Source organism: Pipistrellus hanaki (genome assembly GCF_964339955.1).
Source record: "Pipistrellus hanaki genome assembly, chromosome: 19".
Taxonomy (NCBI): domain Eukaryota; kingdom Metazoa; phylum Chordata; class Mammalia; order Chiroptera; family Vespertilionidae; genus Pipistrellus; species Pipistrellus hanaki.
In genome coordinates this window covers 21,644,004-21,663,552 of record NC_140521.1, presented here as the reverse complement: position 1 = coordinate 21,663,552, position 19,549 = coordinate 21,644,004, and the positions used below count along the sequence as shown (strand labels likewise).

General features: G+C 45.0%; 1 protein-coding gene across 10 annotated transcripts in view; it reads left to right on the top strand.

Annotated features, from left to right (window-relative positions):
• Positions 1-19,549, top strand: part of CIT (citron rho-interacting serine/threonine kinase) — a 158,038-nt gene that overhangs the window by 127,379 nt on the left and 11,110 nt on the right. For 4 of the 10 annotated variants that reach the window (XM_084868244.1, XM_084868243.1, XM_084868242.1 and 1 more), the window contains exons 28-41: positions 1,152-1,256; positions 5,820-5,960; positions 6,964-7,071; positions 8,873-9,035; positions 9,299-9,463; positions 12,482-12,619; positions 13,139-13,319; positions 13,928-14,019; positions 14,540-14,644; positions 14,849-15,018; positions 15,703-15,747; positions 16,183-16,263; positions 16,400-16,535; positions 18,894-19,033. In XM_084868244.1, the coding sequence (XP_084724370.1) occupies positions 1,152-1,256; positions 5,820-5,960; positions 6,964-7,071; positions 8,873-9,035; positions 9,299-9,463; positions 12,482-12,619; positions 13,139-13,319; positions 13,928-14,019; positions 14,540-14,644; positions 14,849-15,018; positions 15,703-15,747; positions 16,183-16,263; positions 16,400-16,535; positions 18,894-19,033 (1,770 nt within the window). The remainder of the gene's footprint in view (positions 1-1,151; positions 1,257-5,819; positions 5,961-6,963; positions 7,072-8,872; positions 9,036-9,298; positions 9,464-12,481; positions 12,620-13,138; positions 13,320-13,927; positions 14,020-14,539; positions 14,645-14,848; positions 15,019-15,702; positions 15,748-16,182; positions 16,264-16,399; positions 16,536-18,893; positions 19,034-19,549) is intronic. The other 6 variants (XM_084868248.1, XM_084868247.1, XM_084868246.1 and 3 more) reach the window with 3 other exon arrangements.

Below are 19,549 nucleotides of genomic sequence, written 5' to 3'. Positions count from 1 at the left end.
TTATTTGGGGTCATTATGGAAGATATAAAAACCACAGAAAATAAAGGAAAAAGTGACTGATCATACGTCACCACTATTGTATTGATAAAGCTATTTGTAGTCTTTTCTTTGCATGACATGTTGATGTGTGCACACAAACATTTACAAATTTAGGTTCTTACTATAGAAATAGTTTGCAGCTTTTTAAGACATCATATATTAGGGACTTCCCTTGATTTATTGAATATTTTTTGAACATGTAGTTCTAAAAAACAAATTACATCATTCCACTCGTGTTGGAAATTTGAGCTTCTTCCAATTTTTTTTTTGTTATTTTAAATAATAGTGATGAACATAGATCTTTATGACACCATGATTATTTTCTTACCAGAATTTTATAGAAATACAATGATTAAATTCAAGGCTAGAGCTTGCCTCTCAGGAATGTTCCCGAGTTCCTTGATACTGGCTTTACTATTTTTTTTTAACTGTGATGAAAATAAATACATTATTTAAAGATAAGTGAATCCTTTTGTGTTTAATATGAAGAAAGAAAAAAAATTTTTTTTTTCTATTTGACTATTCTCAAAATATTCTAGAACAAAGTTCTACCCAGCCTTTAAGACACCAGGCATCCTGAGACCATCTTTTCTCGATGACCAGGGATTCAGCATGAATTTCTCTACTTTGTACCTCTTATCAAAATTAACATCTAACCAAGCAGCCTCATTCTTTGTGTGTGTCTAGCTACGGTCACTCCCTGCCTTTGTGATTTGATGTGATATCCTTGAGAGAACATGTCTGTCCTTTTACCCCCAAAGCCCCTGATAGTATCTTGGGCAAGAAGTAGGTAACTTGGGCATATGACTATTATTTCGTTCACCACAGTACGTCAGATAAATAAGTTCTTCAGCGGCCGTTCTCTTAGAACTTGTCATAGCTGTACAAGTGATCTGTACATCCCTTACAGATCACTCTGGTGCTCACACAAAGGGCCTCCACAGGCTTATTATCTCCACCATGGACTTTTGTGGTAAACTTCTAAAACATAGTGTTTTCTGACCTTCAGAACTTGGTTATTCTGTACATGTGAAGGTTTGTGGGTATTTGCAAAAGTCATTAGCATCCAACATTCCTAAATGTGGTTTCATGGCCACTTCCCCACTGTCCAGCTCAGTGACCTGGAGAAGAAGCACGCCATGCTTGAAATGAACGCCCGGAGTTTGCAGCAGAAACTGGAGACCGAGCGTGAGCTCAAGCAGCGGCTGCTGGAGGAGGTGAGTGGGAACTGGCACACGGGGCCAGGCGGGCTTTCAGAAGTGAACAGTTGCTGCGCTCCAGTGGTCGGGTCCAAGTTAGACGTTTGGATTTTGCAATTGGCATTTTCGAGGAAGAGTGAAGTGGTCATGCAGTACTTCCTTGAAGAAGGGTCATGAAGGCCAGAGGGCCTCTGACATTTGCGCCCTCCCACACAGTGCTTACTAGAGTGTGGACCCCATGGGTATGCGCCCAGTGGCAGTTTATTAAGTATGTGAATGAATGAAAATTGCATTAAATTGTTCTTAATATCCAAAGTCTGCTAAGTTTTCAGGTTGGTAGAACATCCTTGCAAATCCGCGGTGTGCACGGGCAGAGACTTGATTATGTTGAGCACCAAGTTTCATGAGACTTGAACATTCAGTTAATTCAATTTAAAAAAATTATGCCCTGCTTTTGAGACACAAAATGAAAAGCTCCAGTATCTCTTAAACCCGTCCCTTCTGCTATTTCCTGAACTTTGTAGCAGAAATCTGAACATCGCTAATTAAAATGGTAACTACTTCCCACTCCCAAGCAAAGGCCTCTGTGTTGAATCACTAATGATTTCGCTTTGTTCATTAGAATGGACCAACCAAGACAGACACACTGTATAAAATACCTACCAAGAAGCTGGACTTCCGGAGTGTTCTCTTTAACCCATAGTGAGCTTAACCACTTGGATTAACCAGAGTTGCCTGTCTGCTTAATTGAGGTTTTATTATATGGTACCCATAGCTGCCAAAGGGCTCTCCTGGAAGAAATAATAGTGCTGTGCTATTAAGTTTGAAAAAATATGGTGAAAATTGTGCAGGCAAATATGGAATGTCTGATAGAATAATACTTTAAAAAACATGTGTGGGAGTTTGGGGAAGATCAGGAGACAGAAGTGGTGATAGTTGCACAACAATGTGGATGTATTTAGTGCTATTGACCGGCACACTTAAAAATGGTTAAAACGTTACATTTTATGTGCTATATATTTTGCCACATGAAATATTTAAATAAACTTAATTATATAGAGAAGTTTACTAAAGGCAGCACTAAGAACACTCCAATAGAAATTTAAAAGTGTACTTGTGCCTGGCCTGGGTGGTTCAGTGGTTGAGTGTCAACCTATGAACCAGGAAGTTCTGGTTCAGTCCTCAGTCAGGGCATGTGCCTGGATTGCAAGTTCCATCCCTAGTGTGGGGCGTGCAGATCAATCAGTGATTCTCTCTCATCATTGATGTTTCTATCTCTTTATTCCTCTCCCTTCCTCCTTGAAATCAATAAAAATATATTTTAAAAACATACTTAAAATATTAAAAAAAAAAAAAAAATAGAAGCCTACTTGGTGGTCAAATAGAGAACTGTGGTCTTTTATCAGGAATGAATAGGCAGTGTCCCCACTTTAGAAAGAACAGAGATAATCAGTGATGTCGTCTGTCCTATTTTCCTTCCAAAGAAGGAGAGTTGGCCCTGACAGCTCAGTGCTTTGGTCCAAGGTTACATGGTGAGTCAGTGACAATGCTCGGAATAGAATGCTGGAATCCAGATTCAGTCCCCTCACTCTCACTTCTAAACCACATGAGAACATTTCCAGTTCCCCAGTCTGCACTCCCAGACATCTGGCTGACACTGAGTTTGAGGCAAATTTCACTGACAGTTGAAACCATTATGAAACATAGAATGATCTTTATTGTCCAAAATGGGGCTCAGCTCCTTGGCTGTGGTATGCACCCTGCAGGCATGTGACAGAGGGCTTAACCCAGGTATCCTCATCCTAAACAGAGGCTTGTCAATGCGGCCAGCATCAGAGTCTCGGAGCTGGACGGAATTTTTATGTGTCTTTTAGCCCCGATTCTCAGCACTTGCACCACTGTTCCCAGACTTTACTGGTGGCTCTTTCTCCCAATTCTTTCCTCCTGGGCCCTAAATGGCCTCAGAAGCTTTTTCAACATGACACTTCACAGCCACTGTTAGTCCATTAGAAGGAATGCCAGAGATGGAAGTCCATTTGCTAATCCTGATGAAATTAATTTCCATCCAAGTTAGAAAATCCCTTCCCAACATTCCTCACACGTGGGTCACGGCCTAAATACAGTGACTCAGGACATCCCAACCCTTTTCTCAACAACTTGGATTCTCACAGAGTCTTTCTTATGTTGAGCTAACACTTATAACTTCCACACACTGGTTCTATTAGGTTGAAACATTTCCAAATAGAATGTAGTCTGATATTCCCAATTGAAATAGCAGATTAATATTGATTACTTGGTTATTAAGCAGAATAGCTGATGTTTAATTAGCACTTCCTATGCGCCAGGTGCCTTTCTGTGACAGTTCTGTAAGGTACCACTGATGCTCTCTACGTGGTCTAAGCTGCTCCCACTCCAGATTCCCCTCGACTTCTCTAAATGGCACATTTCAAGTTTGCAGTTTTCTTTTCTGGTGGATGATCTTTCCAGAGAGTTCCTAGGAGTCTGTGGTCTGGAAGCACAGATACGGTGGGGCACCTCCACCTTCCTTCGAACTCTGTGACCTCTGCCCACGCCCTGGGTTCCCATGGCTCTATCATGCCACTGACACCATTGGCCTGTGCAGTCACCGTCTGCCCTCCCACAAGTGGGTTGTTTGTTGACATCTTTGTGTTTGTATTTATTCAGTTGACGTTTTTAAAAACACCACCCTATTGAACTTTCTCTTGCTAGTCTTCTTCCATCCTTTCAGCCACCAGGGTTGTTACAGGCTCTGGTTTCTGTCATCTCGACCCCTCCTGCTTCTTCCCAGTCTCATGTCACCTCACACATTGTGGGACAGATCTAAGCACATAGCTAAAGCTTCCTTTCAGTCTAACACTGGCCAGGAATAGCCTCCACTCGCCTCTCTGGGAAGCAGGTAAATGGTTTTGAAAAACATTTTATTGATTACATATGTCATTCTTACTTGTTTTTTATTATGGTGACTTAGCAGCCCATTTCTTGGAAAGCTAAGGAACGGTTGTTGTGTTTATTCTAGAAAAAAACCTTGGGCCTGGCTGTCACCAAACACACTCTTGTTCCCAGCATTCGCTTCTCCGCTTCCTGCCTAGTAATTAATGTTGTTCTAAAATAGTGGGAAGAAACTTAAGAGGGTAATTTACAGAAGAAATCACTCCTGCTGTGAGGGATGGGTAGCTCCCTTGAATAGGTTATCTTAGCTGTTCTTTTTCATTTTCTTTTTTTAAGTATTTTAGGGAGTTCTATGGTTCGAATCAGAAATTCCATGCTGGATCACAGACTAGGTGATGTCTGGTTAATGACAGTATCTCTTGACTTTGGGGGACTGAGAAGGGAGAGGCTGGCAGAGTAGGTGGGGCAAGAAAGAGCTCTGAGCTGGATGGAGGGAAGAAAGGACAGAGGAGATAGAGAACATTGAACTCATTAAGCACCTGCTGTGTGTCCCCCAGTGAGGGCAGGGGATATACCCATGTTTAGATGAAGAAACTTAAGTTCCGAGAGGCAATATGAGCTCCCCTATGTCATATGACACACTTCCTCTCCTTTGCTGTGATGCCTCAAGGAATTTAGGAACCTTGATAGAGGAGGGCAGAGGAACAGGTGGAGGGGAGTGAAGTGAGACAGAGAAGGTCAGCGGTAGCTCTTGGCCCGCTGGGTCCGAGAGCACGGACATTGGCCAATGTCTGCGGGAAAGCCCCATGGTGAAATTAATTTCTTCATTAGCTCTCTGTCCTCAAGTCTGCAGAGGGTGTGGGCCACTGGAAGGGCTCTTTTGGGTCACAGCAAGTGTGGTCAGCCTGTATCCCAAGGGCTGGAGGAAATCAGGCAGGGTCTTGTCAGGATAGCTGTACTGCTTTTTACAAACAGGCGTTTTAGGAAAGAGAGCCATAAAACCAGGCCCTTTATAGCCTGCCCTATTTTTTTGTTGATTTTCCATTACAAAGTTTGGAGAGGTTTCTAGCACAGAACTACATTTCCGATAGCCTAAATTGAAAACTCTCTGGGTTTTACCAACACTTGTGCTGAATCTGGGCTCTTCCTCTTTCCACACAATGGAAGTATTTCCTACAGTTCTGGCGACTGTGTGCTCTTCGGGGTCCCTCAGCTTGATGAGGTCTCTCAGAAGTGATGTGATTCCCCTTGTATAGGCCTCACGGCCTGGCCAAAGTGATTTTTCCTAACAGCAATTGAGGCTTTAAAACCCAACAATAAGGACAAATTGGAACTTGGTTGTCAAGGCACAAAGTCACCCAGCCTTAGGTGGCTCACACTCTTAAATGCCGAGTAGCCTTCATTGCAGCTCTGACTGGGGAGCCCGACCCACCCGCCTGGACCTCCAGTTACAGGGGCACCGGCGACCTGCTGGCCGTCAGAGGTTTCTGTGCAGTTTCCTTTTGACCTGGGCAGCATCGCTTTGGGAAAGGAGACGGTTGTTGATGCTGGAGTGAGATGATTTCAGAAGCTGCACTCTTGGTGGCAGGCCTGAAATGAGCGGTAATAGGGACAGTGTGAAACACATGCTGTGAGTGGAATGAGCCCTTCTCTGGCCTTTCTTCCCACCAGCAAGCCAAATTACAGCAGCAGATGGACCTGCAGAAGAATCACATTTTCCGTCTGACTCAAGGGTTGCAAGAAGCTCTAGATCGGGCTGATCTGCTGAAGACTGAGAGGAGTGATCTGGAATATCAGCTGGAAAACATTCAGGTGAGACCTGCAAAGGGATTTACTTAAAAGTTGTCTGCGGAGCCAAAGCCTGGTGGCTGAGGGCCAGCTGGTGAAATGGTCAGTATCTTTATGTGGTGCATGTTGTGTATTTCCCCCAGTATTTCATTACGAACATTTCCAAATATTCAGAGAAGTTGGAAAACTTCTATCAATATAATGATTACCTCTGAGATTCTAGTATTAACCACTTGCTACTTTAAAAAAATATATTTTATTGATTTTTCACAGAGAGGAAGAGAGAGGGATAGAGAGTTAGAAACATCGATGAGAGAGAATCATTGATCAGCTGCTTCTTGCACACCCACCACAGGGGATATGCCCGCAACCAAGGTACACGCCCCTGACTGGAATTGAACCTGGACCTTTCAGTCCGCAGGCCAACACTCTATCCACTGAGCCAAACCGGTTTCAGCAACCAGTTGCTATTTTTACTTTTGCACATGTTTATCCATCCATCAGTCTACCTCCCCTCACCCCCAACACACACACCTTTTTGGCTATAAGAATAGGACTGAGTATTCAATATTGACTGAGTGTGTTTGTGTTGAATTTTCATATGCTAATATCCTAGACTGTATTTTTCATTTTCTTAAAGTATCAAATTTAAAAGCATTACAGGCAGTCCTCGGGTTACGTCGGGCTTGACGCACATACATCGCTATCTCCCATTTATTTGTTAAAAAGAAAGTTCCATCATTTCAACATATGTACATATGTGCTTAATGTTTTTTTATTATTTACTGTATTTACCACAAGTAAAGGTCAGGAATTGTTATCTTTCTTTTAATTTTTGTTTACTGTTTCACTTCATTACTGCTGTGTTTGTGCTCCATCTGAGTGACGTAGGTGCTTACATAGATGGGTTCTGACTTATGGCGAAAGTTGCGTTACCTCGCGCTGTGGGAAAGGATCTCCGACGTAACCCGAGGACCTACTGTACTTCTTTCTGGATCTGAGGTTGCTTTTGTTTTGATAATTTCAGGTTCTCTATTCTCATGAAAAAGTGAAAATGGAGGGCACTATTTCTCAACAAACCAAACTTATTGATTTTCTGCAAGCCAAAATGGACCAACCTGCTAAAAAGAAAAAGGTGGGTCATCGTTGTTTGAAAGGGGGGATTTGACAGTTTGCTTGACCATAATGATGATTCAGGGAAAACTATGGTGATAGAGAACCCAGGGAACATTGAAGAAAACAAAATGTACATTTTGTTATTTTATTTTGGGCTGAAATGTAGGTTTTGAGATAATCAGAATAGCCCTCAAAGAGAGGATATCATTGTCAATTCTGTACTTTATGTTCATGGCCTTTTAGATTGTATGCCTGTCTCTGTTAAGGGAGTAACTTTTTTTAAACCTAAGAGACTGGGAAGATAGCAGAGAAAGGTTTATACATGGGTCACCATACAGGTCTCCAAAGGGGGTCTCTGCTCATGGGAATGGGACTCAGAGGGATTAGCAGGTCATGGGTATGGACTTCAGAGAGCTTACAGGCCACGTGGATGGGCCTCCAGAAAAGGCTAGGAAGCACCTGGCCCAGTCGTTGTGATTGGCTCACGAAGAGCCTGGGACCCAGAGAGCTGAAGTAACCAGTTCAAAGTGCCTGACCGGACGGTTGCACCCTCCACCAAGGACTGCTCCATCCTTTTGAAGTTGTCCAGACAAGTTAAAAATTAGCCAAAAAATCTTCCCAAATAAGCAGCTATGGGCAGGGTTTCATATAATAAAGATGAACACTGGAAGATTTTTTCCTAGTTAGTTTCAGACAGGGAAGAAAGGACACACACCGAGAGAAACATTGATGTGAGAGAGAGAACATCAATTGGTTACTCTGGATGCATCCCAACAGGGATGAACCTGCAACCTAGCTATGTGCCTTGACCGGGAATTGAACCTGTGACCTTTTGATGCATGAGAGATGCTCCAACCAACAGGGTGGATTTTTTTTTTTTTTTTTTAAATAAGCCAGCACATGCTTTTCTGAACCACTGAAGGCCTCCTTTGAGGTTTGGCCAAGTGTTCTCAGTTTGCAAAGGTCTCTAAGGAATTCCATTTCCTTCCGGAGTAGCAGAGGCAGGGCTTTCACAGAAAAGGCCTCTGATGACTGGGAATACTGAGGCTTGAAGGGGTGCGCAGTCTCCATGAGCCTGGTGCTGCCTTTGCAGTAAGGATAAGAGCAGCATTCACAAGCAGCCTCCTGAGTGGTGGCTGCAGGGGAAGGAGTTGCTTGCACACTCTGTGACTGTGTTTGTTATGCTTATGATATTTAATCTTTTTTATTTTAGCCATGGACTGTAATCTGATTATGTTACTTGATGTAGTTAGGGTGTTTCCGTTTTTTTGTTTTTATTTTGTCTCATTATTATATGGTTTCCTTTTTTTTTTTTTTTTTTCCTTCTATGTACAACACGTCTCCACTTGCATTTTTTTTGAGTAATCCCCTAATTCTGACATAATTTTAGCATTCCATTTTTTGTTGCTTCTGTTTTTTATAACACTCTTCTCTGTGTCTTGTAACTAAGCATCATGAGACAAATTCAAGGCAAGAGTGATTTCTGAACCATCTCTCCTGACTCCATCCTCCATTTCCATTTTTTGAGGGTAAAGAATCAGGAAATGGCTCTCCTCCTGGGGAATGCTTAAGGAAGAGGTGGTGGCAATCCAAGCATCTTTAAACCCTCTCGGTGAAAGTTTGCGCATCCCTATTTTTTCCAGCCGCTGGAATGGGCTGTGGCCCCTTCCCCTCCCCCTTCACATGCCATTTTTACTAAATCCACTTACAGTGAGTATGCTCCTGGCTTTCGTGGTGTGCTCCTCCCAAGTCAGCGTCCTTTAGCTAGTGTAAAGTGCCAGTTTCCAGGAGTTAGGAGATATCTCTGTTTCCATTGCTAGGGTTTATTTAGTCGACGGAAAGAGGACCCTGCTTTGCCCACACAGGTTCCTCTGCAGTACAATGAGCTGAAGGTGGCTCTGGAGAAGGAGAAAGCTCGCTGTGCTGAGCTAGAGGAAGCCCTTCAGAAGACCCGCATCGAGCTCCGCTCCGCCCGCGAGGAAGGTAGGGCTCCCAACTCCCCCTGCAGTGCTAGGACCCGTCCCAAGGAGGTTGTTTAAGACCAGTTCAGCATCGGTATTTATGGCCAATGAGCTTTCAGTCCAGACACCCAAAATCTGAAAAATTCATGGCATCCTTGGCGTTGGCAATTTGGTACAATGTGTGTCCTTTTAGTTTGGGGTCCTTGAAAGACAGCTTGGGGCAGTCCATTGGCTCGGGCCTCTTGGTGACTCGCTGACCAAAATGTTGGATTGCTCTCTCCCCAGCTGCTCACCGGAAAGTCACTGACCATCCGCACCCATCTACACCAGCCACTGCGAGGCAGCAGATCGCCATGTCTGCCATCGTGCGGTCACCCGAGCACCAGCCCAGTGCCATGAGCCTGCTCGCCCCACCGTCCAGCCGCAGAAAAGAGTCTTCAACTCCAGAAGGTACCTTCTCAAGCCATTGGAGTTTGGTTGACATTATTTTTTTCCATTAAAAAATGGGGCAAAATAACAAGTAATAACACTAAGGCATAAAGAGTAAGAATCCAATCTCTCCATCCTCCCACTCCTAGTTCCCTTACCCAGAGTCAACCATTGTGTTCATCCATCAGTAATTCATGGAACTGCATATCTGTTTTAATCATATCTATATATATAAAAGCCCAGCAACCAGAATGAATGGTGGCTATGACATGCACTGCGACAGCCAACCAGGCTGATCTGGGCCCCAATCAGCCTCTCTCTTGGCCAGCCCAGCCCCCAACATCCTGATTAGGGGAGGGGGCCAGCTGCCAATCACTTGCAGCCCCTCTGCCCCATTGGACTAGCCCAATGGGCTCCCATTGGGGCCAGCAAGCCAGACCCCTACCCATGCACGAATTCATGCACCAGGCCTCTGATATTTTATATTATGTAATCATATTTAAAGATTTCTCAGACAGGTGAGTCTGAGAAAATAAGCATGTTTTTCTTAGGCCTTTTTTCTTTTATAAATATCAGAGCACACTATGTTATACACTACAAAACACCTTTCTTCTTTTAGTTAAAATGTTATCTGAGAGTGTTTCATAAGAACACACATGGATGGACCATCCTTTTCATAGTGTTCCACCTGGTGGGTATGTGACTCACCTGTTAAACCAGGCACTGGTGGGGGCATTTTTGTTATTTCCAGTTGCTGGTTGCCATACACCCTGCGCCTCTTGGCTTTGTAGCTGTAGGGTGTGCTCTGAGGAAAGGAGTCACTGGGCTGAAGGTTATTGCTTTTTGAATCTTGTTAGTTCATGCGGGTCCATATTCCTACCAACAGTGTGGGGAGTTTTCTTTATGGTCTCAGAAGCACTCTGTTCACCCAGAGATGAAAAGGACGTAAAGAAGATGGCTGGAGAGTCTTAGGGAGAGTGGAGGAGAGCTGTGATTTAGCATCATGGTATCACCAGCAAACCGACTTTTGTCACAAATATTGTAAATCTTGATGGCATTCTGCTGGTTTCCTTCAATGATGATGTCATCTTGTTGTCTCTGTTTACATAACACTGAGTCAGTCAAAGACCTTTACCCTTAACGCCTCTGAAATGGTGATGTTGATGCAGGAAATAAAGGACCTGGCTCTGGGTCTGTTGACAGGGCTGTGGAGAGTGGCTCCCGAGTACTTTGTGATGCTCGAGCACTTCCTTCGGGGGCCTTGCACGTGAGCGTGTCATTTATTCCTTACACCTTTGTGACAAAGGAAGGGTGGTGATGTTAAGTGGCAAGTGTAATTTGTATTTAGAAATTCCTTAGTTTTGTCTCTAGTTAGCTAAGTTCTAGGTCACTATTGAGAGGAGACCTATTAAAAGGAAAAAACATCTTATTAATAGAAATATAAGTGTAAAAATCTGTTTCTTGAGGCTTAAAAGTTGGGTTTTTAACATGAGGTTATTCATGATAGAACTAGACATGAAGGGAGAATACTTCAGTCAGCTTATATATTTAATAATTAGAAATTCTTAGATATTTGTGATTTTTAAATTGGATTCTGAAATGTTCTAGATATATATGTTTCACCTGGGAAATCAAAGAATTCATTACTAAGATATTTACAAACGTTTGACTTAAAAGTATGCTTCTTTATGCCCACAAACATCTATGCTATCATTAGTTGACCTCCTACTTTCTTTAAAAACCCCTAATTCCTGGTAATAAAATGGAGATTTTAAATTAGATGCATCTGTTAGTGTTAAAATAGTTTCCCACTATGGTCAATATGGCTCAGTTGGTGGGAGTTTCACGTAGCACACTATAAGGTGGTAGGTTTGATTCCTGGTCAGGGCAATAGGGCACATACCTAGGCTGTGGATTTGATCCCTGGTCGGGGTGGGTACAGGAGGAACCGATTCATATTTCTCTCTCACATCAATATTGCTCTCTCTTTCTCTTTCTCCTTCCTTCCTCTCTGAAATCAATAAAAAAAAATATATTAAACATTTTTTAAGTTCCCCCATCTGTAACTAACCTGCTGTAATAGTTTTTTAAACAATGTTATTGAGATAAGTTCACATATCATACCATATACTCACTGAAATGTATAATTCAGTCTATTTTGTTAAATTTATCAGGTTGTATAACCATGACATTCTAATATTTGGCTCCATCCTTTCCCCCCCAAAAAACCTATACTCATTAGCGGTCACTTCCCATTTCTTTCTTTTTCCCCCCGAACCTCTGGCAATCACAAATGTGCATTCTGTCTCTGAATTTGCATTCTGGACATGTCATGTAAATGGAATCAAACCATATGTGGCTTTTTTCATTGAGCATAAAGTTTTGAGATCCACCCACATCGTACTTAATTTTTATGGCTGAATAATATTCTACTGCATGGATAGCACATTTGGGTTTCCATTTTTTTTTGGCTGTCATATATAATGTTGTTATGAACATTTATGTACACATTTTGTGGCTACATATGTTTTCAATTCTGAAGGGCATATACCTATGAGTGAAATTTCTGGGTCACATGGTAATCCTATGTTTAACTCGTTGGGGAACTGCCAGAGTGGGTTCCAAAGTGGCCTTGGCATTTTACATTCCAACCAGCAATGTATGCAGATTCCAATGTCTCCACATCCTCACCACTTATTTTCCATATTTAAAATTTTAGACTTCTTGGGGCATGAGCGGTATCTCCTCGGGGTTTGATTTGTGTTTCCCTAGTGACTAATGATGTTGAGCACCTTTATATTTGTTTGTTGGTCATTTATCTTTTTTGGAGAGATGCTTATTGGGATCCTTTGCTCATTTTTAATTAGGTTATGTGTCATTTTATTATTGCTTTGTAAGAGTTCTTTATATAGTCAAGCTACAGGTCCCTTGTCAGAGAGATGACGTGCAAGTATTTTTTCTTGTTCTGTGGGTTGTCTTTCCACTTTCTTGATGGTTTAATTTATAGCACCCTAATGATTTTTTAAAATTTTCCTCCAGAATTCAACCGGCGTCTTAAGGAGCGCATGCACCACAATATTCCTCACCGGTTTAACGTGGGACTGAACATGCGAGCCACAAAGTGCGCTGTGTGTCTGGATACCGTGCACTTCGGACGCCAGGCGTCCAAATGTCTCGGTAAGAGCAGTTATGTTTGCAGTGGGCACCTGTGTCTCCACCTAAAAAAAAAAAATCTATCCTTTTTTCTCCTGTTTTAATTTCCTTATCATAGAGTACATGCATTTCCAAGCTTTTGGTTTCAGTGGGAGGATGCTATTTTTCTCTTGTTGGAGGAGTGAGTTTATACCTGTTTTCGGCTCATGTCTCCAACCTCCTGTACAAAGTGCTAATTTCCAGCCCCCTTTCTTCGGGCTGGTCTCTGCCTACCAGTAGGCTGTGTGCTTGCTGGCTTCCACTGGGATGTGCACATGTGTCCATTACACATTTGTCTGTGGTAGCCTGGGAGAGGCCGGGACAACTGGACTGAGAGCACTGGCTCTCTCATTTCCTGTCTCTGTAGCGGCCTGGCTCCTGGGGAAGCTTAGGGGTTACCTGGGTGACAAGGCCAGACTGACAGGCCCGCAGTGGCTGGCGGAAGAAGGGAATGGTCCAGGATCAGCCACGTGAGTTTTCAGGTTGTCCCTTGCTTTTCCCTAGAATGTCAGGTGATGTGTCATCCCAAGTGCTCCACGTGCTTGCCAGCTACCTGTGGCCTGCCAGCCGAATATGCCACACACTTCACCGAGGCCTTCTGCCGTGACAAAATGAATTCCCCAGGTCTCCAGGCCAAGGAGCCCAGCAGCAGCTTGCACCTGGAAGGTTGGATGAAGGTGCCCAGGTACCGTTGCAGGGTGGCTTGGGCTAGTGCTGGTGAAGGATGGCAGAATATGCCACCCCCAAATATGCCACTCTAGGATAAAGACTATTTTGAACTAAAAGCTCTTGAAAAACAGCAGGTGCAAGGACACTCTGCCTTCCCCTTCCTCTTCCTGAAAGCCGGAGATAAAGCTCCCTGTCAGAGCTGCCCTCCCTGCACCAGCAGGAAAGAAACACTCCGATCTCCAGAGACGGGGAGTCATGGCTGCCCCTGTGCATTTTAGTACTTTTCCAGAATCACTGCTCTTACTCAGCCTGGAGTACAAGCACTTGGGCCTCTCGGCTATTTGGGTCTTTATTTTCTTATGGAGATACCCAGGCAACATAAAATGTGTTTGCTTTTCTCCTGTTCATCTTCTGGTGTCAGTGGACTCCAATGCCAGCCACAGAACCCAGAGGGGCGAAGGAAGCTTTGCTCCCCTGTGCTGCATGGAAGGACACAGGCCACCTCCAGTCCTGGTGTTTTCAGAGAACTCTAGGGTTGTCTTCTCTGGCATCCCTCCCTCCCCCTCCCCTTCCTCCCCTGATTCCTCTGAATTTCCAACATTTCTTTTCCATCTGTTTTCCCAGGAATAACAAACGAGGACAGCAAGGCTGGGACAGGAAGTACATTGTCCTGGAGGGATCCAAGGTCCTCATTTATGACAACGAAGCCAGAGAAGGTAAATTGGGAATTCAGGGGCTTTCGTTGCACGTGGTGGCCCAGGGCTCCCAGGCTTGGCGTGAGGCTTTGTTTTTTTGGACTGCGCTGCAAACCTTCTACAATTCCCATTTTTGAAAATTAAACACCAAGTGACTTCACTAAAGGTTATTGGTCCGATACTCACATCTATAGGTCTCCCCTCTGAAGACCCTGCAGGGTGCTGCCCTGAAGATTCCACCTGCTAACACACCTTCCGAGAACTTCTGCCTCAGCCAACTAACCCATAAATCCGCATCGTCATCAGAAAGTTGACTGTGCTACTCATCTGACACACTTTATTTTTTTTTATCTTCCCTCTCCGCCTTCTCTGCACACCCTTCCCTCCTTTGTTCTTGTGTGCCTCTTTCCACGCATACTGTCTCTCTCTCCCTCTCTCTCTCTCTCTCTCTCTCTCTCTCTCTCTCTCTCTCTATTTTCCTCTTCCTTGTTCTTGTTCCTGTTCTTTTGTTTTTCTTTCTGCCCTTCCTCTTTGTACCAAGCTGGACAGAGGCCGGTGGAAGAATTTGAGCTGTGCCTTCCCGACGGGGATGTATCTATTCATGGCGCCGTTGGTGCTTCTGAACTCGCAAATACAGCCAAAGCAGGTAAGGAGAACAGGGGCCTCCCCCGGAGGTGGGCTGGGCTTGCTGAGTCCGTGGGGGCAGGAGGGTAGTGGGGGATTGGCCTGCACAAGGGCCCAACCTCCTGAGCTCCCTATCTTAGCAGTGAAATCTCTGAAACCTCAGGGCCATCCTTCCGGCGGGAGTGGGAAATCCACACCCAACCCTGTGCTCTCTGTCGCACTCTAGATGTCCCATACATCCTGAAGATGGAATCCCACCCGCACACCACCTGCTGGCCCGGGAGAACCCTCTACTTGCTAGCTCCCAGCTTCCCCGACAAGCAGCGCTGGGTCACCGCCTTAGAATCAGTTGTCGCAGGTGGGAGAGTTTCTAGGGAAAAGGCAGAAGCCGATGCTGTGAGTATGAGCGGGCGCCAGGGCTTGTCTTTGTGGGCTGACACAGTGGGTCCTGGCGGTCAGGATTTCCCTCGAGCTCCTTCTCGGAGTTCTGTGGGGACAGCGATACGGGCTCTCAAGTGGCTTGTGTGGGCACCACGGGCCCTCTTTTAGAATGGGTGGCAACACCGCTAGCCACTTCTTAGTCATGGCAACCCAGCCGCTCATGGACTTAGGAAATCCTCTCTCGTTTACTCTGATGAGTTTATTGGGTTTGAAGGCTGGAGTGTCAAGCATGATGGCCATGTAGCAGCACAAAAGGCGGCCACAGCCACGTCTGCTTCAGGCAGGCTTTTCACAGCCTTCCCAGTCGCTTCGGCACAATTAGCTCTCCCGTGGGCAGGTTTGAAATCCTGCTTATCCTTCAGACGTTAGAAACGTAGGTGTGCCTTGATTGACAGCAGCCCCCCAAACTTTTCAGGATATACAGGGCTCGTTGCTCATTGGCATTTTCTCCACCAAAGACCAAACAGTGCTTTTCAAACACTTACCTCCTATAAACACTCGACATATTAACAACCGGAATCCTTACCCACGAGCCTCCTGGTATCAGGAGCTCTGCTCACTGGGTAGACTTGTTCAGTGACCTGTTCCCTCGTTACCATGTACACCTCTGACTGAATCCACGTTACTCTGTGTAACCAGGGCCCCGGCTGCACTCCCTACGGGCTGCTGCCTGCGTGGGTTCAGGTAAAGAGACTCCGCAGCTTATTGGTTTGCTGCTGACCCTGGGCTTTGCACTTTTGCTACAGCCTGGAGGGGAAAGAACCTTCTGTGCGCTCATTAACCCTTTGCAGGTACATCTCTTAGCTTCAGCTTATTACCCCAGAATATCTTCTACATCTATTACTAATATACGTCTGCGTCCAAGCGGAGTTCTAACTGCAGTGCTAATTAACCACCGCCCCAGAGACAGCGGTAAGACTCAGTCTTGCCTTTTGAGCTCAGATCAAAATATGAGGCAAGCCACGAGCAGAAGTGTGTTTCTGAGTGTTTTCAGGAGTAACTTGCCTTTCTTTCTGACATTAAGCTTCTCGCCATTCTTGCTTTTGTCTCTGGTCATGAAATAGTTCAATCTCACCAGGTTCTTTTTTCTCTTTCTTATTTTCTTTCACATATGAAAAGAAATTGCTTGGGAACTCCCTGCTGAAACTGGAAGGTGATGACCGGCTAGACATGAACTGCACACTGCCCTTCAGCGACCAGGTAATGGTGCTTTCTGTCCGCTTGGCGTCTGGCTACAGCCACATGCCGTCAAGAAAGAAAAGGTTGTGTCAGCTTTGCGACTCTTCCTGTTTGGTTGTTATGGTGACGTGACGATGCTCATGTTCTGCCCTTGCAGGTGGTGTTGGTCGGCACCGAGGAAGGGCTCTATGCACTGAATGTCTTGAAAAACGCCCTCACCCCCGTCCCGGGAATCGGAGCAGTCTTCCAAATCTATATCATCAAGGACCTGGAGAAGCTCCTCATGATAGCAGGTGGAGGCCAAGGACGGCGCTTTTTCCTCACTTTAAGGAAAACCGTTTGAAAGCCAGGTGTCATGCTAGTGAAACCAGAAGGCAGCCCTCCTGCGGGCAGGTTGGAGCGGAAGCAGCTCTTCTCTCTCTGTCCCTGATGTGCCCAAGCTGATGGCTCTCTTGTTCTTTTCGGTTCCCTGGGGTCCAGTGTAGCACAGACTGACACCCCTGAGGAACTTCTCACCATGTGATGGGTGAAGAGCAGTGAGCCTGAGGCTCATTAACGTCAGACCTCTGTCCTCATCGCATCACACCCTGGAGCCACAGCCTGTGAGAGGTGGCCTGCTCCGTCCTGCTCTGTGACTTCTTGGAGACCCTTTGTCTAGATTCACCACTTCTTAGGCTTTTTTCTCTCTCCCTGTGATACACAGACATGTTATCACTTTTTTGGACTGAGAGTTGCAGCCAGTTCTTCAGCATATCACCTAAGAACAGGGTATTCTCTCACATAACCAAGGCAAAAATGTTTTTCTCTCCTTTGGGTACTATTTTTTTTTTTAAAGGAAAACAGTAATTTATTGGCTCAATATTCAAAACATCCACAATTAGGTCCTGTTTTAGGCACAGCTGGATGGATTCAGGGGCTTAGCTATGATGGTCTGGCACTGACTTTTCTTGTTCTTCAGCTCTTTCCTCTGCTTGCTTTGTTTCTTCTTATTGGCTTTCCTCTCTCCCTCCCTTTCTCCTTGACCTTATTCTTTAAAAAAAGAAAAAAATATATATATGTGTGTGTGTGTGTGATTTCAGAGAGGAAGGGAGAGAGAAAAAACATCAGTGATGAGAGAGAATCATTGATCGGCTGCCTCCTGCGCGCCCCACACTGGGGATGGAGCCTGAAACCTGGGCATATGCCCTGACCAGGAATTGAACTGTGACCTCTTGGTTCATAGGTCGATGCTCAACCACTGAGCCACACTGGCTGGGCTCTTTGATCTTACTCTTTGGAACAGTGTTAGGTTCACAGCAAAACTGGATAGTACAGCGATTTTCCATAGATCCTTCTCCCCCTTCCCCCACACACGCACACACAGCCTCCCCTACTATCAACAGTCCCACTAGAGGGTACATTAGTTACAAGTGATGAATCTGCACTGGGAAATCATTGTCACCTAAAGTCCATAGTTTACACGCAGGTTTGCTCTTGGTGTTGTATACCCATAGGTTGTGGCATGGATCCTCTATGATAGCATTATTCAGAATAATTTCGCATGGTACTGTTATGAATTCATGGAGTTTAACCTTTGTTGGAATACAGTGCTCTGACATACTGCCCATAGTCAGATTTTATCTGTGTCCCCATCCTGGCCTTTAGAGTATTTGTTTAGAGTAGTGATACCATCTGTGATCATTCACTACATTTAATCATGTCTCTTTAGTCTCTGTTAACCTGAGTGGATCCTTAGCCTGTCTTTTGTCTTTCATGACATTGCCATATTGGAATTGTCCGAGTCTATACTAATAAAAGGATAATATGCTAATTAGACCAGGTCGACCAGCCATCTTCCGGATGCCCAGCTTCCCTCTGGACAAAGCCATTGGTGGTGGGGGCGGAGGCAGAGGCAATTAGAGGCGATCAGGCTGCAAGGGAGAGCAATTAGGGATGAGATCAGGCCAGCAGGGGAGGGCAGTTGGGGGTGAGATCAGGCCAGCAGGGGAGGGCAGTTGGGGGTGACCAGGCCTGAAGGGGAGGGCAGTTAGGGGTGACCAGGTCGGCAGTGGAGGGCTGTTGGGGGCAACTAGGCCTGCAGGGGAGGGCAGTTAGGGGTGACCAGGCTGGTAGGGGAGGGCTGTTGGGGGCGACTAGGCCTGCAGGGGAAGGTCATTGGGGGCAGGCAGGCAGGTGAGTGGTCAGGAGCCAGTCGTTGGGCCTAAACTGGCAGTCGGACATTTCCTGAGGGGTCCCAGATTAGAGAAGATGCAGGGTGGGCTCAGGGACACGTTCTTCCCCACCCCTGTGCACAAATTTCACGCACCGGGCCTCTAGTAGTTTTTAAAACTACTAGATTTGTTCCTCTCATTTGTTCCTCTCATTGTTCCTATCCCATTCTTACTTTGGTGGGGAACATGTTTGAAAAGTATAGTTCTCCTCCAGTTTTCTGCCTTCAGAATGTTTTTTTCTCCATGAATATTGCCTAAGAGGTGAGATGTTTTCATTTGAGATCTGAAACTTGGACCTAAACTGTGTTTACAGGAATTCATGGAAAACAGTCCATCTGTCTGGCCTTGCTGGCTTTGTTTGTGAATAGAATTACAATTGCCATCCTGTGTCTTTGCTTAATGTCCCCACCCTGACCAAGAAGCTGTTCCTTTTCCCCTCAGGAGAAGAGCGAGCCCTGTGTCTTGTTGATGTGAAGAAAGTGAAACAGTCCCTGGCACAGTCTCACCTTCCTGCCCAGCCAGACATCTCGCCCAACATTTTTGAAGCTGTCAAGGGCTGCCACTTGTTTGCTGCTGGCAAGGTATGCTCTCCTCAGGGCCTCAATGTGCAGAATGTTTCATAATTAATTTCCAGGTCTCTTTTTCTAATATAAGCATTTAAGGGCTACACATTTTCCTCCAACTACAGTTTTAGTTGCATCGTGTGTGTGTGTGTGTGTGTGTGTGTGTGTGTGTGTGTGTCTGTGCACGCGCCAGGGACTGTTTCACTTTCTTCACATCAACAAGATACACACACACACACACACACACAATTGATTTCAGAGAAGAAGGGAAAGGGAGAGAGAGAAACATCAATGATGAGAGAGAATGATTGATCATGCATACTCTACACTGAGGATCAAGCCCACAACCTGGGCATGTGCCCTTGATTGGGTTTCGAACCTGGAACCCTTCAGTCAACAGGCCAACACTCAATCCACTAAGCCAAACCGGTTAGGCTGAACCCTGTAAATTTTTGTCATTCTACATATTTTTAAATTTCTTATATTTATCTGTGAATGATGACTTATTTAGAAATGTGCATCTTAGTTTCCAAA